We start from the raw sequence: 26,422 nt of genomic DNA on the forward strand, positions 1-26,422 counted from the left end.
ATTTAGATGAAGGAATGATGCAGGATATTGTGACACCTGCATATGCCAACTGGTTCTTTACCCCGCAATGATGTCACGCTTTGTGAAGGCTGACCTTTGCTGATAGGTCTCCTCAGAATAAATTGTTTTTTGTTGTTTTTCTTTTGCGTTCAAGCCATGAACTTTTATCTAAATGTATTTGCTTTTCTTTTAATTAATGGCCTTGATGATTCTGTCTTTATTAATTCCTGCACATATGGACAACGAAAGACAACAAAACTTTTCTTTCAAAATTATTTGCTGTGTTAGTTTTTTGGGGCTCCTGCCCTTGGGTTAATAAACAGAAACTCATAAAGTAAAAATTACTCTGTAAAAATAAAAGCTTATGCTTGGAAACAATAAAGAATAGAGTGACTGTTTTATTACCTGCACAAATCAAATAAAACTAACAAATGTAACTCCTTAATGTATGCATGAATTTATGCAAATGTCAAGGTTTATTCATGGTTTTGTTGATCCTTCTAGGGAAATCACTGAGAAAATGGTGTTCGTCCCTTTGATTACTGTCTTTTTATATAAAAAAAATTCAATGTTTAGGCAGGGCCAACAGCCAGGACATTTCAAACCAAATGAATCAATCTTTGTTTAAATAAGCAGAGAGGAAGGTCTTGCATTCTTCGACCGTAATTCCAGGACAAAAACAAAAATTTTAAAACGCAAATCCTTTATTAATCTTACTTCTTTTCAACATTATACAGAAGTTTATTCTAATACAATGGTCATTCGCTCTAACTACTTGATTTCCTATTCTCCTTTGAGTCAAGTTGATGGCGTTGAGCAACCAATCACTAATCTGTCACGAACGCATAGCATGAATTCTGCATTTAAGCTAAGCACCACGCGTTAATCCCAAGATTTTTATTTTATTATCATTATTTTGCATTTTTTTTTACGTGCTCTAACTTTTGCCTAGGCCGCCCTTGCGGGTTTTCAACCTAGCGAGCTCATTTTTTGCCTAAGCCGCCCTTTCAGGTTTTCAGCTTAGCAATTTTTTTTTTTTTTGAAATCATCATTTCAGACATAGAACCTTTTCATTTGATCCTGGTTGACAATCCGATTGACAGGCTCTCCTTCCATAGTGACTAATTCGACGGCGCCTTTAGGTAGCAGCTTCTGAATTCTGGACGGCCCATGCCAGTTGGGTTTGAATTTCCCAGCGGGATGATGTTGGGCTTCATGATCCAATAACCTGATTAACACCAAATCTCCATTCTTTAAAGCCCTTGGATGTACCCGCTTGTTGTAGAAACGAGCAATCCTCCTTTTTCTCATATTATCCTGGAATCGAGCATTCAATCTCCTTCCATCTAAGAGTGCCAGATCTTCATATCTCTTCTTGACCCATTCTTCTTCGGTCAGACCAGCTTCTATCAAAACCCTGAGAGACTTCTTTTCGAGCTCTACCGGTAACACTGCCTCCATCCCGTATACCAATTCAAAGGGAGAAGATCCATTTACTACCTTGAAGGTAGTGCGATGCCCCCAGAGCGCGAAAGGAAGTTTCTCAGCCCAGCTTCTGTGCCTTTCACATATCTTTGATAGGATTCTTTTGATCTCCTTATTTGCAGCTTCTACTGCACCATTAGCCTGAGGGCGATAAGGAGAAAAATGGTGATGCTCAACCTTGTATCTATAAAGCAATTGGCCAACTTTCGCTTGAAAATGAGAACCATTATCTGTAACTATGTGATGGGGGACACCATAGCGACAGAAAATGTTCTGTTCAATAAATCTTGCCACATGCTTGGCAGTTAAGATTCTATAAGATTGAGCCTCGATCCATCTAGAGAAGTAGTCAACTGCCACCAATATATACTGATGACCATTGGATGTTGCAGGTGAGATTTTACCGATGACGTCTATGCCCCATGCAGAAAAAGGCCACGAAGGAGTTGTTGGATGGAGTTCGACAGCAGGCAAGTGGTTTCTATTGTCATGGTATTGGCAAGCTTTGCAATGGCGCACATACTGAACACAGTCGCCTTCCATCTGCATCCAAAAATAGCCTTGCCTCATGATTTTTCTCGCTAGGCTCATACCGCTTAGATGAGTACCGCAGACTCCTTCATGAACTTTTCTCATTATGTCCTCTCCTTCTTTCTTACTCATGCATCGCAGTAACATCCCATCCCAGGTTTTCCTGTAGAGTTCGCCATCGGCTAGGACATAGTTCAAAGCCATTTTCCTTAAGACTGCACGGTCTTCTTTCGTCGCATCATCAGAAAAAGTACCGTCTTTCATATACCTCAGGATATCCATAAACCAGGGTTCTTCCTCCGACCCCACCTGATTCACATAATGTTCTTGATAGCACGGGATATTGGCTACGGTAATGATGAATGGCTTCTTCGGAACTTTGCTTAAATCTTGCCAGGCCGACGCTAAGTTTGCCAAGGCATCTGGAATTCTGTTATAGGTTCTTCCTACGTGAGTGAAAGTGATTGTCAAATAGCGTTGCCTTCTTCAACAAGTACTCAACATAGGGCTTCAATCTTTTTTCCTCCACCTTCCATCTCTCATTGGCGTGCTCAATAACCAGTAAAGAATCTCCTATCACTTCGACCTCCTTAGCGCCAGATGCAAGAAGAGCTTCCATTCCCATGATGCACGCTTCATATTCTGCCATGTTGTTAGTGACCGGGAACAATAATCTCTTGCACATGGTTGTAACTTCGCCGTTAGGTGCCTCTATAACAATACCAGCCCCAGCTCCGTTTCTATTGGCTGATCCATCAAAGTATAATATCCAAACTCCTGTGTCATTACTCAGCAAATGTTCATCTGGAAACTCCAATTCCCAGGATTCATCATCCGTCACAGGGTTTTCTGCTAGGAATTCCGCCACAGCTCGACCTTTGACCGTCTTCTTCGTTACGAACTCCGCATCCACGCTAGACATTTGAATCAACCACTTAGACAACCGTCCCTCTAGAGTAGGCATTCTCTGCAGATATTTCAGTGGATCAATTTTGGAGACAAAAGTGACCTTGAAGGAATCAAAATACGGCCTCAATTTCTTTATCGACCACACTACTGCCATGCATGTTTTCTCAATCAGATTGTATTTCTCTTCGATAGGCAATAGTTTCTTACTGATGTAGTAAATGGCCTTCTCTACTCCAGCAGCATCCGGCTGTACCAACATTGCTCCCACTCCTGCATCTTCTATAGATAGGTACAAGATCAGAGGTTCTCCTGGTCTTGGTGAACTAAGCACCGGTGGATTCATCAAGTATTTCTTTATGTGGTCAAAGGCTTTCTGGCAATCTTCATTCCACTTAACCGGCTAATTCTTTTTCAGTAACTTGAAAATTGGAGCGCAGGTGATGGATAACCTCGAAATAAATCTGCTGATGTACTGAATTTTACCCAAGAAGCTTCTCACCTGACGTTCTATTCTTGGCGGTTCCATATCCTGAATGGCTTTTATTTTGTCTGGGTCAACCTCAATCCCGTTAGGTCCTACCACAAAACCCAACAATTTTCCCTTCGTCACTCTGAATACACACTTCTTGGGATTAAGTCTCAAGTTATACTGTTTGACCCGTGCGAAGAACTTCTCCAACATCTCTGCATGTTCTTCCTGTGTTTTTGTCATGATCACCATATCATCTACATACACTTCCAATCCTTTATGGATCATGTCATGAAATAACGTAGTAGCCATCCTTTGATATGTTGCCCCGGCGTTCTTCAGTCCAAACGGCATTACTCTGTAGCAAAATGTTCCGAAGTCTGTGGTGAAAGCGGTCTTATGTTTATCCACTAAGGCCATCAACATCTGGTTATATCTGGAGAATCCGTCCATGATAGAATAACATCCCATCCCAGCAGCACTGTCTATCAAAACATCTATGTGTGGAAGTGGAAAGTCATCTTTGGGCGAGGCTTTGTTCAGGTCCCTGTAGTCGACACAGACCCTTATCCTGCCATCTTTCTTCAGCACCGGGACTATATTCGCTAACCATTCCGGATAGTGTACTACTTCTAAGAATCCTGCATCCAACTGCTTCTGGACTTCAGCTTTGATCTTGTCCTGCCATTCCGGTCTGACCCTTCTCCTTTTCTGTTTCACTGGCTTGATGTTCGGATCAGTAGGGATGAAATGCTCCGCTATTGACCTTTCAATCCCTGGCATGTCCGCATAGCTCCAGGCAAATACCTCTGAATTTCTTCTAATGCATTCTTGAAGATCCTGTCTGAGCTCAGGTTTGAAGTATGATCCGATTTCGATTACTTTAGGATCTTTGGTGGTGCTTAAATTAAATGCAAAATTATGCAATGCATTTATGTCAAATATGCGAGTGGTATAATCAATGCCATGAACGTGACAATCAGGAAAACAAGAAAACAAATAGTCAAAGTTCACTTCCATTGATTGAAATAAAAGAGGAAAACCATCCATATTGTTCTCAAAACAAGCATTAGAAAAACAAAACACAGGATTAATTGCTTGTTCAATACATTCATTACAAGTATCTTTTATTGCCTGGACCACTTCATCGGCGTCTGCATCTTCTTCTCGTTCCGCCGGGGTGGCTCCTTTCTTGGCCTCTCCCTGCTCCATCATCTTCTTCGTCTTCCTCTCTGCTTCTTCGGCATCTTCAGCGGCTAGAACAGACTGTAGGATCCTCGCCTTGGCCTTTTACTCTTGCACTGACTTGGAAGCTTCATCCCCAATCCCCAAAAAGTCTTCAAACTCGGATATCTTCTTCAACCAATCAGATTCAGTACTTGCTTCTGTCATGCATACCATAAACTCGGTTCCATCCACCAGCTGTTCCAAAGAAGGTTCAGGCGACTTGACCAGCTTCTCCTCATAATCGGTCATAAATATCTCCAAACCGGGATATGTCTTTCCTCTGCTCTGAAATTCCCCTTTAGCTTGTGGAACAAAGAAGATCTGATTCAAGTTTGGCCCTCTGACCGGAGATTGAATCTCATATCTTTCCTTCTTTCTATTTTCAAAATACCCCAGTCCACGCTTGTCTTGCTGCCCCAATGCCGATGAGAGAGGCTCAAACCTTCCTTGCAACTCCCAGCCTAAACCTTTGCCGTACTGCCAATTCATCTTCTTCATCATCTTTCTCGAAAAAGGACTCATGCTATTTACTGCACTCTTGCTCTTGGCGGTGGATGCATCAATTACTGCCATTTGAAAGCCCGATAACGGTACCGCTAGCTCTAAGCCTTCCACTATCGCTACACTCAGATCCTCTTGCGCATTGACTGTTACCACATCTGTTCCCCACGGAATTTTCACTTTTCTGTGCAGAGTGGATGGAACCGCACCTAGAGGATGAGGCCACGGTCTTCCTAACAAAAGAGCATAGCTGGCTAAGATGTCAAGCACAACTACGTCTACCCAACTTTCCACTGCCCCTGTGGATATCTTTGCTTTGAAGGTCCCTTTTGCATTCCGCATAGTGTTATCATAAGCCTTGACCACCATGTTTGATGGCTCAAGCTCTGATTCTTCAATCTTGAACTTAGACAGCATCTTCAGCGGGCATACACATAGTGCTGATCCGTTGTCCACCATCACATTCCGGGTGTCTCGTCCATTGACGAAAATCTGAATATACAGTGGCTTACAGTGATTCCTTCCTTCTGGTGGGAGGTCTGAGTCAAAGAAAGTGACTTCGCCTATTCTCCGCTGTAGCACATTGATCATGTCGACACTTTGAATTCGAGCCAGCACTCTGACGAAAGTCATAGCTTCAAGTAAAGCTTCTCTGTGCTCCTTAGATTCTATCAGTAAATCCCATATCGAAATGTCTGCTCTTGTTTTCTGCAACTGACTCAGTACTGAGTTGGCGGTCACCCCACTAGGTGTCTTGCTCTGACTGGTTTCTCCAACTTCGACAGCCTTCTTTTGCCCTTTCACTACCTCCTCTTCTTTCTTTTTCTCTTTCGGTTCCTCTCCGCCTTTCTCTGTCACTTTCTTCTTTGCTCCATCAACAGCAATCTCTTTTCCCTTGGCCTGCATACTGTTCTCGGGATTGTACACTCGCCTGCTACGAGTCAAGCTCTGAACACCTACTTCGTTCACTTCTTCTTCACTGCTGTAATACCATTGTTCCTCTTGGTCGGTTAAGCTCTTTTGAATGGCCAGTTGGAGCTGTTCATCTTCATCCTCCGGCACATCGCCCACCTTCACAGTGATACTTTTCTCGATTTCAATCTTCACTGGCACCTTCTCTTCCTCATCACTACTACAGTCGTCCCATATGGTCAATATGGCGCACATCCGCTCTTCCCATTCTGCTTCAGCTAATACTATCTCTTCTGGTAATCCGCTATCAATCGCATTGACCGATCCACCCGACTGAGACTTACGAGGCGGGTAATTGTACTGATATTGAGGAAGCGGATTGTTCTTAGTGCTTGGCTTACTCTTTTCCGAAGGCTTGGTAATTTTTCCACTGTCGATCAAATCTTGAATATCGTGCCTTAATTTGAAACATTCATCAGTTGAATGCCCTTTGCACTGATGGTAATCACAATTTCGGTCCATGTACCTCCCTCGAATTGGTTTAGTCGGGTCGACCGGTAGCTTTGTCAACACTCCATTCTTGATGCATGATCTTAGCACTGTGCTCAAAGGTCTTCCTAAGTCAGTGAACTCCCTCCTAGTTCTCTCATTAACTGCCCCCACTGTGGCGTTACTGTTCCCTGACTGGTTCTGATTACTGCTTCCGGCACCTCTGTCACCATAAGAAGTCCGGTAGTTACCAAACCCTCTGTTCTTCTTCTTTTCTTCCTTGTACAATTCCTCGATGTTTAAACCAGCACTTTAAACCGAGAGGCTGAGTCAACATCCTTTCCTTGAAGAAGGGCAACAAGCTCCTACTAAAGATACGGATCAACTCTTTGTCTTTTGGCCTTGTCTGAACTCTATACAACTTAGTTCTCCACCTCCTGTAGTAATCGAAAAAGCTTTCATCCTTCCCTTGTCTTAAACTCTCCAGATCACGCAGACTGAACTCATCACTCTCTTCAATCTTGAAATGTTTGAGAAAAGTTGTCTGCAGTTTGATCCAATTCTTCTGAACCTCCTCGTCTAAACCGTCATACCATCTCTTATAGTCCTTGTGTAGTGTTTGTGGGAATGCTCGCAAAACATCTTCCTCGTTGTATCGGTTCATTTGGGATACTCGGAGAAATTCAGACAAGTGAGAATGAGGATCATTATCTCCTTCAAATATAGAATGCTTGAAGGTCTTGAATGAGGCCGAACTGGTCGGGTGCAAAACATACTCAATTATGTGAAAATTGGTGGCCGGGTCTTTCTCCTTTACTGTCGCCATTTTGTCGAATCTTTCCTTCAGATCGGCGAGTTGCTTGAGCACATCATTTTCGACTGGGACAGTGTTTCCCACAGAAGCTTGATTACCTGACACAGGTTCCGGGATTGGCCTTTCTTCAGCCACAGGTTGGCTACCCGAAGGGGGAGTATTCTGGTTTTGAGCCCTGTCTTAAGCAGGAGCCGCAGCCACAATCTGAGCAATAGTTCTTATCTGAGCCTCAGAAAATCCGGTCTCATTTTCTGTGTTATCCGCCATTTCTACTGAATCTGAATCGGGCTCTGAATCTGATGAACTGGACTGATTCACGGAGCTAACCGGAGCAAATTCGGGGATTGGGGATGTTCTGACTAGACGCTGACTAGGATGTCGATTCCAAACTCTCGAAGTAGTTTCCCGGGAAGGATCAATTCTGACAAAAAATTCCTGAGTTAAAGGGGGTCCTGCATGTATGCATGCAAAAATGAAAGCACATAGGATGAGAAATGCATTTCTAATGCGCTAAAGCCAGTATGGAAATAAGATCTCGGTTTCGACGACCGGATCAAAAATTCGGTATGAATAACACATCAATAACTTATTTTGTATTTGAATATTTCAAGCATTATCTATCGTCAATCGTTCCTTTTGGATTTATGATCAACTATTTTCTCTCAAACCCCTAATTTTTGCCTCGGAATGAAAGAATTTCCGAGTGGGATTTTACTTTTGTTGTTTATTATTATTTTTTGTATCCTTACTTTTTGCCTTGGAACATATGGTCCCAAGCAGGATTTTCTTTTATTTTGTTACAAAATTTTATGATCTCTCACTTATTTTCAGATAATGCGAGAAATGTTGAAATACAAAGGAATTGCAACCCCCTTATAACTCCCTTTTCTTTTGGGTATTAGTTCACTATAAGTAATTGCATTATATTATTCATAACGAATTTGAGATCCGGTCTCAAAATCAAGGTCAAATGTCCATACCGAACATTAGCTCTTATTAATGCATGGCTGAAAAAGAAAGTGTTACATGGTGCATGAATGTCACAACATATGTACAGTTTATAGCAAACAGGGGAACGGGAGTTGGGAAATGCATGCCTTCCAACCTTATTCCTCCCACACACGAATTCCATTGGTATAAATTCCGACATCTGTTTCCTAGGAATAGGTCTAATCTCGACAACCAACAGGGGGTTTTGAGATTGACGATATAAGCTCTCGGAAATGAATGCGGCATTACAACAGCAAATAGAATCGGGTGCACCTTAGAGGAAGTAACTAAGGTTTTGAACTATGTGCATGGGCTTCGGTCTCATTAGGCTGAACAAAGTCTGGGTTCCGCAAACAGGATTCAGGCTTTGTTGGGCCTACTCCTTTTGACGCACTTTTAAGGTACTAGGCTTGCGGTTGGTAGTAATGTTAATTCTCAGATGGATGCACCTAAATCGCATGGTCTAGGCTAGATCCACCGTCAAACTTAACATTAGTACCGAAGGGTGATATGGGTAGAATGAGATGAGAAGCAAGGAATGCGAATGAATGCAAAAATCCTAGAAGGAAAAAGGAAGTAATTAAACACATACGGACGATTAATAATTTTCCATCGGCTTTTTCTAATCAATTTTTATTTAGAAATAATAGGCTTTTAGAGTCAATTCCTAATTGCAACCATTAAATTATTAAAAATAACCGAGGATTAATGGGTGCAAAAATCCCCAGTGAAGTCGCCAAACTGTTTTCCCCCTGGAGAAAATCAAACTTTTTTGCTTGAGTATTTAAATATTTATTTGAAAAAGGCGGTGACAAAAAACCTTTTTGGATGCGAATGTCGACAGATCGGTCTTATAAATCATTCTTAGTCGCCACCCATTATTTCGGCAATGGGACCGTTTCCATTTTTAATTTTATAAAAATGACTCCATTTTAATCCATATTATTTAAGGCCTCTTATTTTGAAAAACTGGTCAAAAGAACCAATGAGATTCTAAGTAAGGAAATTAGGTACGTCGGCCCGTTAGAAGCCGACGCCCGGAAAATCGGCCTCTTTAACCTACGATTTCTAATTTGATTTTATTTTAGAAAAGCCAATTATTTAAACCCAAACCTGATTAAATCGGACCGAGCTCCTATGTGGAAAATTAATTAATCGCCCCAATTAGGTCCATTCATTGCATTCATCACAAATAAATCATATCATCCATCATCCTTCCATAATACATATCAAATAAAATAAAAGACCCACTCTTGCCTTATGGTTAAAGGCGGGCCACAAATCGAATTTGATAATATAATTAATAATAAACAAAAAGAAATAAATCCTAAAAAAAATCTCATAATCATTAATAATTAATTGATCCAGTTTGATTAAAACTAAGTTTGCCCATAATTGATTATTTTCTGAGTTAGGACTAAAATCTACTTAGTAACATGAAATTAAAACGAAATAAGGAAACTATTCTGGAATTTTAGGACAGTCGCAGCACGCGGGTGTTCTATGAAGAACAGTCGCGTGACGGAACTCTCCTTATTCATTCTGGAACTTTAGAACAGTCGCGTCACGCGGGTGTTCTATGAAGAACAGTCGCGTGACGGAACTTTTATTATATTACTGGAAATATGAACAGTTGCGTCACGCAGCTGTTCTATGAAGAAAAGTCGCGTGACGGAACCCCTAGCTGCGTGACGGAACTATTCGTGACTTATTAAAATTCTCAGCTTTATTGATTATTTATTTAAAATATCACATTAAATGTGAATATGAAAATAAAAGTATACTGGGTATACAAATAGCTGCGTCACACAGGTGGTCCAGTCCGAATCAAAGACTTTTGGACATCAACAGCCGCGTCACGCAGGTAGTAGCTGCGTGATGCGACTGCTCTGGTTCGCAACTACCTTTCAAACTACCTTTTTTACGTTTCTTTTTTGTTAACAGTGGTTTAACACAACCCAAAAATACTCAAAAATGGGCAAAAATGGCGTTTAACCAATACCAGACTAACCAAATACTAGAAAAATGAGATTTTTAAGATATAGAATGTTATAAATGAAAAAGAGAAGTTAGGATCGTTACCTAGCCCTCAGATTTGAGGATTGCATGCACTGAAGTTAGTTCAGAGATGTGGTATCACGATTCCAGAAGCGTGGTTATCGAGCAAACGTTTTTCTTTTATCTTTTCTCTCTTTTGTTCTCTATGTCTTTTTTTTCTTTTGGTTTCCAAAAAAAATAAAATATCTAATGGTTTGATCTTCCTCAAGTTTACTCACTTGAATTCTTGGGGAAGAAAACCTAGTCGTTTTTTATCAAAAACTTAGTTTAGAGCTTTAGGGTTTTTAGAGAAAAAATGAGAGAAAAAATGCAAAAAGTCCCGTTTTCGCTGTAAACTGTTGTATTTATATGGCTAGGGCAACAGGGCAGTCGCGTCACGCGGGTAGAAGCTGCGTGATGCACCCGTAAACCTGCGTGACGCGACTTACTTTTCATACAATTGCCGCGTATCCATACAAACAGTGCAGGCCGTTGCACGGGCGCGCGCCAGAGGTGTCAGCCCTGTTAGAGCTGCGTGACGCAGCTAATAGTGCCGTCACGTAGGTACTAGCTGCGTGACGCAGCCCTAACACGGGTCAGACCCCTTTGGGCGGTTTGATTCAATTTCTGGTTCAAACACTTCTGGTTTATCGTGATACCTTGTCCCTTGTCCTCATGTCATCACCGGGCCAGGTGGGGGCATAAAAATCACGCATCAACATGGTTAAAAGTAAATAATATTTTAATGGCAATAATAATTAATATTGCTTTCACAAAAAATGAACCCAACAAATATTTTTTTTCTAATCCACAAATCTACTATTTGGTTTTACGAAATTACGATAATAATAAAAAAAAATCTTAGTAGAGATATGGGGACATGCAATATTGAGAAGAGATGGGGAGAAAAAACACAAATAAATAACAGAACATTATGAAAAATTAAGAGAGATACATATTCAATAAAGTAATTACATGTACCATATCATCATCTTAAAACCACAAAGATGTTAAAAGTGACTATGGAAGTTTGAACTTGAATAGAACATAAACATTATCTTCTAGAAAATATTGACAATTTGTAATGCATACCTCAACGAACCAAAACCATGCTTGTCGCCATTGAGGGTTTATACACAAAACTGCAGCTATTGACAATAGTACCATCAAGTACGCTACTGAAAAGCTAATAAAGAAAATATTCATGTCTATGAAGCCATTCTCCTCTTGTTTTTCATATGTTGAAACTCCAGGCATCAATGGTGGTGATAATGTTGCATTGCAAGTATTTGGTAATGGAAGTCCACAAAGATAAGGATTTCCCTCGTAGCTACTCTTATCAAATGTGGCAAATTGAGCAACTCTATCAGGTGTCTTTCCAGATAGATTGTTAAATGCTACACTGAAAACTTCTAAAGAATGTAGTTGAGTGATCTGAAGAGGGATTTTCCAATTCAAATTGTTGTAAGAAATATCCAAACTCTCAATTTGATTGAGATTGCCAAATGTTGATGGAACTTGTCCTATTAGATTATTGTGAGAAAGGTTCAACACTTTGATCTCCTCAAAATTTCCAATTTCAGGAGGAATTTCTCCTATCAATTTGTTGACGGAAAGATCTATTCCAGAAAAGAAGAGAAGAATGCTTCGTTGGAAAGAATATGTCATCCACTTTGTTGTAAATTCTAGAGGATTCGGCTGACGTTCTACAGATTTTCGGCTAAATATTTCTGATGTACCTAAATGTTACCCACTCAACTTTAGACAAGGAAGGATATGACCAGAAAGATTATTGTTAGACAAATCAATTAACTGTAAAAAGTCCAAATTGCAAAGCTGGTTTGGAATTTGACCTTCAAAATTGTTATAACTCAAGGAAACATAGCTTAAAAGAGAAAGTCTCTCGCCAATCCATTTTGGAATGGTTCCGTTCAATAAATTATTTCTAAGATCTAATACTTCCAATTCAAAGCAATTGTAGAATGCCTTGGAGATTGTTCCTTGTATTCTATTTTCAGATAAGTAAACATGTAATAATTGTGGAGGGTTGAAGTTTGATGATAGATATCCAGAGATGTCATTTCTTGAAAGGTCCAAAATTGCAAGAGAAGGCATGTTGCCCATCCACTCTGGTATAACACCTGAGAGATGATTATCACTGATATCTGACACTTCCAAGAAGGAACAATTGGATAAGCTGTTAAGGATATTTCCCGTGAATTGATTTCCATCCAATTGTAAATATTTCAAGAAGCTGACATTGCTAAATGAATTGGGAATGCTATCACTGAAATCATTATTAGAGATATCTAACTCTAATAAGCTCATATGAGAATGAACAGGCAATTGAAAATGTCCTGAAAGAGAATTATTGGCTAAATAAAGTTTTTATAGTTTTGTATTGTTCTTTAACAACCAAATTTGAAAGCTTTCCTCCAGTTTATTATGTGAGAGATCAACTTCTTTTAAGTTATGCTGATAGTAGAGGAATTTGGGAAAGACTCCACCATATCCCAGACTAGATAACATAAGACTCTCTAATTGAAATTTTGGAATCGAATCATATACTTTTATTTCTGAATAAAGCATATTATCCTCACCATAAAAGTACTTGAGTTTTGTATGGTTAAAGAATGGACCAAGTGAAATTGGGATTTCGAAGTGATTGTTTGAAAGACTTAAAGATTGAATGGATGTCAATCCACCAAGGGGGAAGATTTTTCCAGTAAAATGATTGCCAGAAACATCTGAACTTTGAAGGGATGTCATATTTGCCAAGCACCAAGGCAATGTACCTTTGAGATCATTATAGCTCATATCTGAAAATTGGAGATGTTTCAACTCGCATATGCCTGCAATTTATTTATAATTAAAAACTTTAATTGTGTGATGCAGAGAAGAATAAGAATAGGGAGAGAGAGAGAGGGATGACCAAATCTCACCTGAAGCCACTGGTATAGTGCCATTGAGTCTACACTTCCATAATGATAAAGCCTTAAGAGAGGTCATTTTTGCATCACTTCCAGGATGTCGTTGCTACTAGAGGAATAATTCATGTGTAAAATTTCTAGGCTCTTGAAATTTGGCAATCCTACAATAATAACAGTAATATGAAATTTTTAAAATTGTAAACAAGATTAAAATAAGACACTAATAGTAATGTGGGTAGAATTGCCATATTTGATGCTAATTATTAAGGTTTGAATTACTATTACAGTGAAATACGCTAATCCGCTTTTCAAAAATTAATTTATAGTCCTTCTATTTTAACTCTATACATGTTAAAGATCTCTATCTTCAAAAAAGATTTTAATAATCTGGATATTTTATGAATTTCCAATTATAAAATCTTTTTGATAATTTGTTAAATTTTCAATTATAAGGTCAAAAAAAAATAAAGAAGAGGATATGAAGAATACCAACTAATTATAATTTTTAAACAAAAAATATATTTATTAGATATTTTTATGAGTTATTAGTTAATTAATCAATACAAAAGGTACACATTATAATGGAAGGACAACGAATATTGTCTGACAAATATAAAATGTAAGAAGCATTGAATTCATTTATTAAAAGAAATGACTAATGTAATATATTATAACACACCAAGTAATTCACACAATTATCAAAACCTAAAGAGGTTAATTAATAATGAATTACCTTGAGCTGATAGGGTGTTTTCGAGAACACACAGAGATAAAAATTTAAGAGAAGGCAGCGCTCCAAGACTTTGAAGGGAGATTTCACTCAACGATGAAAAGTCGAGTCTCAATTCTTCCAAGCTGTTCATATTATGCGACTCTGTTTGAAAACAACAACAAATGTTTTATTTAAGACTCAGAATCAAATGCAATTACAAAAATTTTAGGCAATTTACCTTGAGCAAATATTTTTCCTTTGAAATCATTTGCTTGTAAAGAGAGAATCTTTAGATATGGAAATGCTCCCAATGATTGTAGCAGTGAAGAGCTTCTTCCATTTGTGGCGATGTTATCCAGAGTTAGTTTGCTTAACTTGCTTAGACCTCTTGTGTCTGCAAAATGAGAAAAGACAATATATGATCCTTGATTTGATTTAATTAATCAAGTTTAAATTTAAGTTACTTTGGTACCTTCCTTAGCTTCAAACTTAATTATTTGATTTCCGCTCAAATCTAGCTCCTCTAAGTTACTCAGACCATCCAATTCTGGACAATTCAAAACGACAACTAATTAGATCACGGTAAAAGTTCAATCATATTGTTTTATCTGAACAAAATAAATGAAAACCATAATTGACTGACCTTTCATGTGAAATATCCCTTTCAGAAAATTATAACTTAGATCCAAATGTTTCAAAGAAGGAAATCCATTGGGTGATGAGAGTAAGTTGTTAATGCGATTGTAACTCAGATCAAGATATTGCAGATTGGGTAAACTTGAATTGTTTGTATTACCAATTGAAAAGAAATAGATAAATTGGGTAAGAGGTTAAAACCCATGAGATGAAAATGTAGAATAGAGGAATATTTGGCTTAGGCCAATTAATCTAAAAGGTTAGTATTAACCAATTAATAAGTTAGCTTACCAGTCTTATATGCCTTTAATGAATATGATATTTAGTCGACGTGAGATTTTTAACAGTTTGCGCATATATACAAAGTGCCCAGCTACTTAAATTAAACAAAAATAATTAACTATATAAAAAATCTATTAGGTAGTCATCTCCTCTCCATTTCAAATATAATTTATTAAAATTGTAGAGATTACGCGTGATATGCGCTAAACTCAATTGATTAGTGAATAATCTTAAAATTTTTATATATCATTTCCAAAATGAATTTTATATATATTAGACCAATATGAGAGATGGAAATCTCTTGAGATATGAGAGTAAGGTATTGTTTATGTGAATACTACTCAGTTATATATATCCAATATGAATTACCTTGAAATTCATACCATGAGATAATTTTAATAAAATGTTTTAAGTTGTATTTATATATCATTTGTATACACCAAGCAAAAACCAAGCCCAAGAAGCAAGTAAGTAATTCCTTCCTTAAGCTTTTTGAAAGTTTGCTTCTTATTAATACAATATTATTTGGTATTTTGTGTTAGTATTATTTTGGTTGCCTTTCCCGTTATTATTTTTGGTATTATAAATTATTAATCAATCTTTGGAGTTTATCACTGCGCTGATATCCAATAGTTATATATATCCAATCCTAGAAAATTAGAAATTGCTTAATACTTGTTGTATTTCTTCAATTAATTTTAATAAAAGAAAGAAAACATAATAAAGATAAATTCATACCATGAGAGAATTCGAAACCTTCAATTTCATTTCGAGATAAATCCAACTTCTCCAAGCTTGTTAAATTACTCAATTCTGCCCCTTTGTAATGATCTTAATTAATATAGGTTTTACTTGAAAGAGATAAAAGAGAAGAGAAATTAAGGAGGAAATTGAACTCACTTTGAATATTAATTGTTCCTTTGATTCTATTGTAGTATAAATATAAATATTTTAAAGATGAAAAACCACTTAGAGAAGGCAAGATGCTCTTGTTGAATTTATTGTCACTTAAATCCAGAGACTCCAAATTGGAAAGGCTTGATAATCTTTCAAAACCTGAAAAGAAAATTCTATAAATTGAAATTTATCAGATAAATTAAACTAAAACTATGCAAGAGATCTATGATATACGAACCTTCATTTTCAACACAGCCCAAAATGTTATTTGCAGGCAAGTAGAGATATTTCAATTCTTTGAAGGGAAGAAAGAAAGAGGCATTGAGATACCAATCTCCAAATTCCTCATCCCTATAAGCATTGAGTGAGGTTACTCTGCCGGTAATGGAATCACATCCAACACCTATCCATTGACAACAATTTAAATTATCGTTATACCAAGACTGCATAAAGTAAGCATTGCCGTTAGGATGATTAAAGTAAGCTTTGAGGTTTAACAAAGCAATTTTGTCATCCTCCAAGCAACCATTACACCACCACTTTCCTTCCAATAACAAAACCATCATAATTGATATCCACAGCTTCTTCAAAATCATACCCATTTTTCAGTGTACAACCACTTCATCATCACTACCATTTTATAGGAAATGAGTGGACCATCGTACCTCTTGTTCAAACTACATATTTTTTATCTTTTATAGGATGGCATGCATTCTAATAGAACAAGTATAAGCTTACTGTGTCCCAATAAAAATAATCTTACTTTACTTTCTTTTTTCACTAATTCCAAATTATAATTTTGTTTTTGTTTTTAAAAAAGGGTAATCTTTACAATTTTTTATTACACTCAACAAATATACCTTTATTACTCTTAATTAAATCTTAAAATAAATAACTCTAAATTTAAAAAAAAAACTTTAAAGCTATATTTAAAAAATTAAATAAAAATTATTACATAACCATATTATAGTTTAAAGAAACACCAACCATATATTATCATTTTTCATAATTCCGTTTCCTTGATGAAAGAAATATTTATCTTGTTCATTTTTTAGATTCTGAATGGATCAAAATATCGTTGCTGGTTACACATTATTTATTTTTATTAATGATTAATTATTTTCTAAATTTCCTCACCCGGTCTGGAATCCCTTTTATTGAACTTATGAACTCTAGTCCGTTAAATTATTTTGTTGAATATCGTTGCTTAGTAAGGAATGAATCGACTGAGAATAAAGGGAAACTTAATAGAATAAAAGCCTAATAATTTTTAGTAAAAATAAAAGATTAGAAACTTAATTTTAATTAGTAAACTTAATTTTTGATTAATTAAGCCATTATATCAACACATGTTTAATATGCATAATTATCACTCTAACACTCAATCAAATAATAATTCATTTAAAAAATGAAAATTAAAGAAATTGATATCGATAGATAAAAATCAAGAATTTAATAAACTACAAGTTCTTAACTTAAAAATACTTTTTTTCACTGAAAATAATTTTGAATTTACCTATTGTATTAAAAAAAAAAAACTAGTCAAATGCTTGCACAATGCGCAAATTGTACAATTTTAAAAAAAAAAAATTAAATAGCATTACTTTTTAACAATCATATGTGAGTTTGTAGAGAGGTAACAATAATGGGTTATTGTGATTTAGAGAAATTGAGAATATATATAATTAAAGTAAATAAATGATGAATGCAATTAATTAATTATGGGTTAATAATTACTTTTTTCCAAAATGCCAATACTTTTTTCCAAAATGGTCCCAATAAAGACAATTTTTTAAAAATAAAAAAAAAAGAAAGAAAAAGACCAAAATGCCTACTGCGTACTTTCCAATATGAAGACTTGACCATTTCAGATAAGATATTAAACAAATAGGGAAATACCTACCACATATATGTATATTGTCCGTTTTGATTACTACATTTTCATTGGTGTTGTTGATTAATTTGATACGTGTTGTTTGGTTTTCCAATTCCATCACTCTCAAATCAAAAATAGGTTAATTTTCCAGGTCTATTATTATATATACATTAAAAAAAAAAAGCAATAGATTCTACACTATTACTAACTTGGAGAAATTTACATAATTTCACATTCACCTATTATTTCCTAATTTTTATCTTAGTCCGACTTATACATAGATTAAGAAAATTTAGCTAATATGATTAAACTATAACTTTTGCTTTGTTTTTTTTCTTAATATATGCTTATGTTAGTATTCTCTTAAAATTAAATGATCCATATTAAATTGTCTTTAAAATTAATCAAACTGTAAATTAAACATTTATTAAATAGAATTTCAATTGAAAATTAAAGAGTTATATTCTAGTTTTTTTTTGTTTAAATCAAGATTTAATTTATTGTCATATAGTAGTTTGACTATTATACTTCCCCTATCTCAAAATATAAGTCGTTTAAGGTTTTTGCATAAGAATTAAGGAAGCAATTAACTCTCTTAGATTATAATAAATTCAATGATAATTTGATCAAATTATCTTTTATCTCAAAACCAATAGTTGCTTGTAAAGTATAATTTATTGTATTTAGTGTAAACAAGAGCAACATTGACAAAACCTCATTTATTACTTCTTGAACTACACAAAACGATTTATATTTTGAGACAAAATAACATACCAAAAATGATTTATATTTTGGGATAGAGAGAGTATTTAATAAGATTTAAATATTAAACTTTAAATATCATTCAATTTAAAAAAGAAAAACAAGACAATAATTTGAAATGAATGAATACAAATTACACTTTCTATTTTCACACAGATTAAGAAAGTAGCAATTATTATGGCTAAATGACAATTTTATTCATATAACTTTCTTATTATGCCATCTTAAATAACACATGAACAATTATTATATTTGAATAATAACTAAAACTTAATAAGAGTTATTGAAAATAAGCTAAAATTTAATAAGAATATAATAGGCAATTTAAAAATTAACCACAATACAAAAAAAGAAAAGTAGACTATATTTTAGGACAAACCAAAAAGAAAAAATGGACTATCTTTTTGGAACGGAGGGAGTATATAATTTGTATTTACACGCACAAGGAAAAACGTAGGTCCCTATAGTAAAACCCCCGAGGCGTGAGACGAGATAAAATATTATGGAATAAAGGTAGTAGATGGTTCTGGCAAAAAAAAAAAAAAATCCCTATAGTCATTTTAGCAAAATAAAATTATAAAAATTAATTTGGCTGCTAAAAAGTCCAAATGCATAATTTTAAAAGAGTAAATAAAGCTCTAAAAATAAATTTTTATATTTTAAACATATGTTGAGAATTTAAAAAATGGGTTTGTAATAAAAAAAAAAAAGGCCAAATTAACACATATTTTAAACTTTCTAAATTTATCGAATTGATCCATATGTCTTATCAACTTTTATTTATATTTACAGCAAATTTGAGTCACTAACGGCAAAAATTGAATAAAAGCTAACTTTTATAACAAAAATAAAAGTTTAAGTATTTAATAGCTAATACTTTAATTAAATCCTTCCTTAAGCATGTGTTTAACATGCATAATATCACTTTAACCCTCAAATAAATATAGATTTAATGTTAAAAAAATAAAAATTGAAAGAATCAATATCCAAAAATTGATAATATTTTGAACATGACCTCCTACATTAAGGAGAATTCACTATCAATAATCTACATAATAGCCTTCTATGGAGATTTTGTCTAAGTATTTTATTATTTAGATAATTATACTAAAATAAGTGTAGATATTATCTCTAATAAAAGGAAAAAGTTTAAAAGTGATCAAATTAGACTTGTAGCAAGATCATGGCTATGAATAGCCACAAAGTGAAGCAAGCAATTGTCTATATATAAATATTATGCTCTGTTAACTCGATCAAATTCTTCGATCAAGATTATGCTTTTTTATTCTTTGTATAAGTGATTTATTATTAAAATTTCTATATAAAAAATGTAGAAACATATTGATCTGTATCTCATATCTGTATACAGTTCCTTCTAACGAAATTTTTAGTTTGATTTCTTCTAAATTTTTTTTTTTAAAATTAATTTGATAATGTGCTAAAGACTTTTTGAAAAAAATGGCAACCAAAGTAAATGCATCTTAGATAAGATAATAAAGAAATATCTGCCATTGTATTGTCCTTTTTGATCATTGATGAAAGAAATATTGGTCTTATTGACTAATTTAATACGTGTTACTTGGTTTTCCACTTCCATCCTTTTCAAAATAGAAAATGAGTTATCTACGGGTTATGACTCAGTTTGCAACATAAGTTGGGCACATAAAAAGAGCTTTTAGATTCGATCACTATTAAACGCACCTGTAAAGAGGGTCATGAAACCTTAACTGTGATTAAGCCTCAAACCGAATTATATAGTTCAATAACAGAGTCCATATATCGGTGATTTACACACAAAAAAATAAAAAAGGAGTTAAATTTTAAAATATATACATATATAAATAGGTCCCATATAATTAATGTGATGCAAGTGAAGTTACCGTTTTAATTGGTAGTTCTATTAATATATGTTACAGTCATAATCAAAGCACAATTTTCTATGCCAAGGAAGTCTTTCAAGTCCTCCTTCCACCATAATTGTGGAAAAATGTCGTCACGAGAAATTTGTTTTGAGTGTGGCTCACGATAATTAATATCACTCTTATTCTATAATATTTGTCACATTTGAGAAAATAGTTTATTTTAAAATACTTATTTAAAGAGTAATACGTTTAATTTTTTCCATGTTTACCATTTATATAGAACCAATAATTATTACTTCAATTTAATGATTTTTTATAAAATTGGTATTAAACTAAGGGTAATATAGTCGATTTACTCAATAATTTATTATAACTTAGACAAATTTAATGGTATTCCTATAAAATTCCAAATGTGATAAGTATTATGGAATATAGGTAGTATAAAATTACCACTAGAGGAAATAATATAAATGAACTTTATGGAATAATATTACGATATCATAATTTGAAGATAATTGAATGTTTAATTTTTTTAAATTTTTATTTTTTAACACTTAAATTCAGATTTATATTTATTTCAAATCACTGCCCATATAATCTAAATCAAATCTCATATTCTTTTATAATTTTTTCACTCTCTATATAATAATATTTTATTAAAAATTAATTTTTTCATTTACATCTGCTAAATTTTATATATATATATATATATATATATATATATATATATATATATATATATATATATAGTATTACCTATATAAAAAAATATGTTAGTTAGTCATCTCCAGATGTTCTCTTTATTTTAAATATAATTTATTAAAATCTTCGAGTTTACATATGATATGGGTTAAATTCAATTGATTAATAATCTTAAAAATTTCAGTGCTATTTGGAAATGAATTTATTTGGCTTCTTTTGACATGAATATTTGAAAACTACATTATATTAATATTTTTATACATTTTCACTTGAAACATAAAATGTAACATGTGAAATAATTTTTAAATCATATAAAGTTTTCTCAACTATAATATATTATTTTTCAATTATTTTATTTTTAAAATTTCAATAATATATTATTTTTTTTAAAAAAATTAACTAAGCAACTACTTGTTATCTGATTGGTCCTTTATAATTTCATAAATTTTATTCAAAAAATAGACTAAAGTACAACTAAAAGAAAGTATAAAACTTTTACCTTATTGGGCAACTGCTTTTGACAGCAAAGCATTTTGATTCTAATAAGGCTAAGGGTATGTTAGTAAAAATAATTGTTTTGATAGTTGTTAGTTAACGTTTAGTTATTAGTTGTTTTAATAGATTTTAATGAAATGCTAAAAACTAAACGTTACATGGGTTAACTTTTCACAAAATTTTACCATAATTTCAAAATGCTAGTCCAAACTCTACAAACCAACTTTTTAAGTAGCGTTTAGTCAAAACGCTAAAAGCTACTTAAAAAGTTGTTACTGAATAGGCTTAAAACATTACCTTTATTAATTATATTATAATAAGTTTTAGAGATTGAGGGAGTATTTCAAGAGATGCTATTCCCCAAATATTTCGTGTTAAACAATAATTAATTGAACTTTTTAATTATATTTACATTTAATGGCTAATCAAACAATCATGTTCAAAAATTTTAATTCAAATGCCAAGTCTTATCAACTTTTATTTGGATTTACAGCAAATTTAAGTCATTAACGGCAAAAATTGAATAAAAGCTAAATTTTATAACAAAATAAGTTTAAGTATTTAATAGCTAATACTTTATTTAAATCCTTCCATAAGCATGTGTTTAATATGCATAATATCACTTTAACCCTCAAATAAATATAAATTTAATGTTAAAAAAATAAAAATTGAAAGAATCAATATATCCAAAAATTGATAATATTTGAACATGACCTCCTACATTAAGGAGAATTCACTATCACTATCACTATAAACTGTTAGATTATATAATAATCTATATGTGGCCCATGTGATTAAAGGGCTGGTTCTAATTAAGGTGGCCCAAGATGATGGTTATTGGGCTTAATGGATAAGAGCCAATTAGGGTTTTAATACCCTTCCTCTGCCTTATAAATGTAAAAGGAATCGACAGCTTAGGGAGAACACAGAAAAGAAAACAAAATAGAGAGTGTGACAGCTACCTTAAACACATACGGTGATAGCTTGTTTGAGAGAGCTCAAAAAAGAAAGTCCCGTAGCTGTTGATTATTCTCTGACCATTGAGAGAAAACTTACGGACGAAAGGCCAGAGGAAGAAATGTAGATCTGCTGTTACGGAGAGAATCAAATTGCCGCAACAAGGTAACCCATAACATAGATCCGCTGTTATGGATCAAGGTACGCTTCCGATTATTATATATTCTTGTCAAACAAATTCTATGAACAATAGATCTGAGCTATATTAAAGATTATTTAACATGTGGTATCAGAGCCTATACCTGTTCTAAATTTGTTTGATAGTGTTTTGTTTGGCTTAATTAATGAAAATTAATTTCGTATTGTGAAGTTGATTTTTCTGGTATAAGCGAAGCCAAAAATTATAGAAATTGAAAACTGGTTGTTTTCTTTATGCTCTATAAATTATTATGCTGTTATTTATAGAGAATGGTTATAACATATTATTGGATTATGTCGTTAAAGTTTTGAGATCTTAATTCAATCTCATAAAAGTTTTGCATATATCAATATTTAATGAATGGAAAACTTGTTAGTCACCAAAGTGGCCTTGTTTGGATTATTTTAGACATTGATTATGCAATTTTCAATGGTTCATGTTTGTGTGATGCCGTCAAATGACATGAAAGTTAAAACTGAACAATTGAGATCATTGATTATAATTTATTAGATTACCCAAAGGTAGACCATTAATTATAATCAATGGCACTAAAGAGACTTATCATTGTACTAATAATATGAATGTATATCCAAAGATAACATGCATATTGTATGAAGCATTATTGAATAGTTAAATGGAATAAAAAAAAAGGTAACTGGATTCCAGAAAGGAGCACGGGCGTGCTGCAATGAGTACGGGCATCCTATGGACTTCTAGAGAGAAGCACGGGGCGTGCTGTAATGTAGCACGGCTGTGCTTCTCTCTGACTTGCATAAAGGCTCCCAAGTTGCTCCACAATGAAAGTCTATTAAAGTATTTTTCTTCTTGGCATCATTATTGATTAAAGCTATGCATTTAAATATTACCCAAAGGTGAATCTAGATGCATAATTAAAGTTGTTATGTGTTTGAATCCATTTTTGCTTACTCAAAGCATTAACGTATGAGTATATGTGTAATGTTGCAGCTTCCTTTAACATGTTTTCTATGGGCACTAGGTTGATTAAGTTCAATGGATTGAACTATGCTGATTGGTCCAAACAAATCCATTATTAGTTAGGAGTTCTGGACTTGGATCTAGCATTAGTCTCTGAAAAGCCAGCAGCCATTACAGAGACCAGCACTGAAGCTGACAAGTCTCATTATGAGGCTTGGGAGCGGTCTAACAGGCTAAGTTTGAACTGAATGAGGATGACAATGGCTGAAAATGTTAAGCCATGAATGCCTAGAACAGGCAATGCGAGAGAGTACATGCTGAAAATTAAGGAATACTTCCAATCGGACATAGCTGACAAGTCCATCGTAGGATCCTTGATGAGTGAGCTGACGACCAAGAAGTTTGATTGGTCACAATCCATTCATGATCATGTGACTGGCATGCATAATTTGGCAGTCAAACTGAAATCAGTGGGAATGGATGTGAGTGAATCCTTTTTAGTTCAATTTATTATTAACTCACTTCCTCTTGAGTTTGGTCAGTTCCAGGTGAATTACAACACCCTTAAGGAAAAATGGAACATTCAGGAAATCAAGGCCATGTTGATACAAGAGGAAGGGAGATTAAAGAAATTGATTGAACACTCTGTCAATCTCACATTTCATAATGGAGCTAGTAGCAACAACAACAAATCAGGGAAGAAAGGCAAGAAAAGGGACAGTGCCCCAATGAAGGTTAATAAGGGCCAAATCCGTAAGGAATTGAAGTGCTACTTCTGTAGGAAGAATGGTCACTTCAAGAAGGACTGTCCTAAAAGGAAGATTTGGTTTGAAAAGAAAGGTATACTTTATGTTTCACTATGTTTTAAATCAAATCTTATTGAAGTGCCTAATAATACCTGGTGGTTAGATTCTGGTGCAACTACTCATGTGTCTCATATTATACAAGGATTTCTTTCGATGCAACCCATAAACGAAACTGAAAGTTCTTATTCATGGGAAACAAAATGAAGGCACGAATAGAAGGAATTGGGACTTATAGATTGATCCTGGACACTGGTTGTTATCTAGATCTTGAAAAGTGTCTCTATGTTCCTGAATGTGCTAGAAATCTAGTTTCTGTAAGGAGGTTGGATAATGATGGTTTCAGTTCTAAGATTTGTAATGGTGCTTTTTCATTATACAAACATAAGTACTATTATGGTTCTAGTACTTTGATTGATGGTTTGTATCGTTTTAATCTTGATGCTGAATTTATTGAATCCATGTTTAATGTTGAACTCAATATAGGTATTAAACGTAGTGCACATAATGAATGTTTTGCTTTCTTGTGGCGTCAAAGGTTAGGTCACATATCCAAAGAAAGGATTTTGAGGTTAGTGAAAGGTGGAATCTTACCTCAATTGGATTTCACTGACTGGGATGTGTGTATAGATTGTATTAAAGGTAAGCAAACTAAGCACACATTAAAGAATCCAGCCACAAGAAGCAGTGAATTGCTTGAACTTATACACACTGATATATGTGGTCCTTTTGATGTTCCCTCTTGGGGTGATGAAAAATATTTTATTACCTTTTTCGGTGATTTCTCACGGTACGATTATGTATATTTACTGCATGAAAAGACTCAATCAGTGGATATCCTTGAGATATTCATTAATGAAGTAGAAAGGCAGTTAAATAGAAAAGTTAAAGTGGTGAGATCTGATAGAGGTGGTGAGTATTATGGTAAATTTAATGAAAATGGACAATGTCTAGGTCCATTTGCAAAGTTTCTTGAAAGTCATGGCATTTGTGTGCAATACATAATGCCAGGCACACCTCAACAGAATGGTGTAGCTGAAAGGCGGAATCGTACTCTTATGGAAATGGTTAGGAGTATGCTAAATAATTGTACTGTACCTTTATCATTATGGATGCATGCATTAAAGATTGCTGCATATTTACTTAATAGGGTTCCTAGTAAGGCAGTTCCTAAGACCCCTTATGAACTGTGGAGGAGAAGGAAACCTATTCTGAGGCATCTTCATGTTTGGGGTTGCCCAGCGGAGGTAAGGATATATAATCCACATGAAAAGAAGCTTGATGCTAGAACAGTTAGTGGATTTTTCATAGGATATCCTGAAAAGTCAAAAGGGTACAGATTTTATTGTCCTAACCATAGTACGAGTATTGTTGAGTCTGGTAACACTCGGTTTATTGAAAATGACAAAATTTGTGGGAGCAGTGAACCACGTAAGGTGAATTTGCAAGAGATTCATATTGAAATCCAACTTAGGTGGATTTTTCTAATGTCTCTTCTTCGGTTGTTGTTCCACTTGTTGTATCACGGTTTAACAACATGGTTGAACAACAAAACAACATTCCGAACCCACAAAATGACCATATAAATGATGAACCAGCAAATAATGAACAATTCACGAATGATCAAGTGGTTTCACAAGAAATAGCATTACGAAGGTCACAAAGGCAAAGAAGGCCAGCTATTTCTAGTCATTATGTGTTTTACTCACTTGAGCATGAGTGTGAATTGAGCATTGATAAGGATCTAGTCTCTTTCCAGAAAGCCATGGAATGTGATAATTCTGAAAAGTGGTTTAATGTCATGAAGGAAGAAATGCAATCAATGAGCGATAATCAAGTTTGAGATTTAGTCGAGTTGCCTGAGGGGTCAAAACAAGTTGGTTGTAAATGGGTTTTTAAGACCAAACGAGACTCTAAGGGCAACATTGAAAGATATAAGGCCTGACTTGTTACTAAAGGTTACACTCAAAAGGATGGCATTGATTATAAAGAGACCTTTTCTCCAGTTT

General features: G+C 34.4%; 1 protein-coding gene across 1 annotated transcript; it reads right to left on the reverse strand.

Moving 5' to 3' along the window:
- Nucleotides 1-11,328: 11,328 nt before the first annotated feature.
- On the reverse strand, nucleotides 11,329-16,476 carry LOC105643860 (cuscuta receptor 1). The gene is given in 9 exon segments (XM_037638652.2): nucleotides 11,329-13,216; nucleotides 13,307-13,381; nucleotides 13,384-13,455; nucleotides 14,028-14,168; nucleotides 14,245-14,400; nucleotides 14,479-14,553; nucleotides 14,650-14,778; nucleotides 15,657-15,980; nucleotides 16,060-16,476. Coding segments are annotated over 9 exon segments (3,168 nt in total). The 5' UTR covers nucleotides 16,424-16,476; the 3' UTR covers nucleotides 11,329-11,384.
- Nucleotides 16,477-26,422: the final 9,946 nt, after the last annotated feature.

This window comes from Jatropha curcas, chromosome 8 (genome assembly GCF_041381405.1).
Source record: "Jatropha curcas cultivar XTBG-Jc1 chromosome 8, XTBG_Jcur_1.0, whole genome shotgun sequence".
Classification (NCBI taxonomy): domain Eukaryota; kingdom Viridiplantae; phylum Streptophyta; class Magnoliopsida; order Malpighiales; family Euphorbiaceae; genus Jatropha; species Jatropha curcas.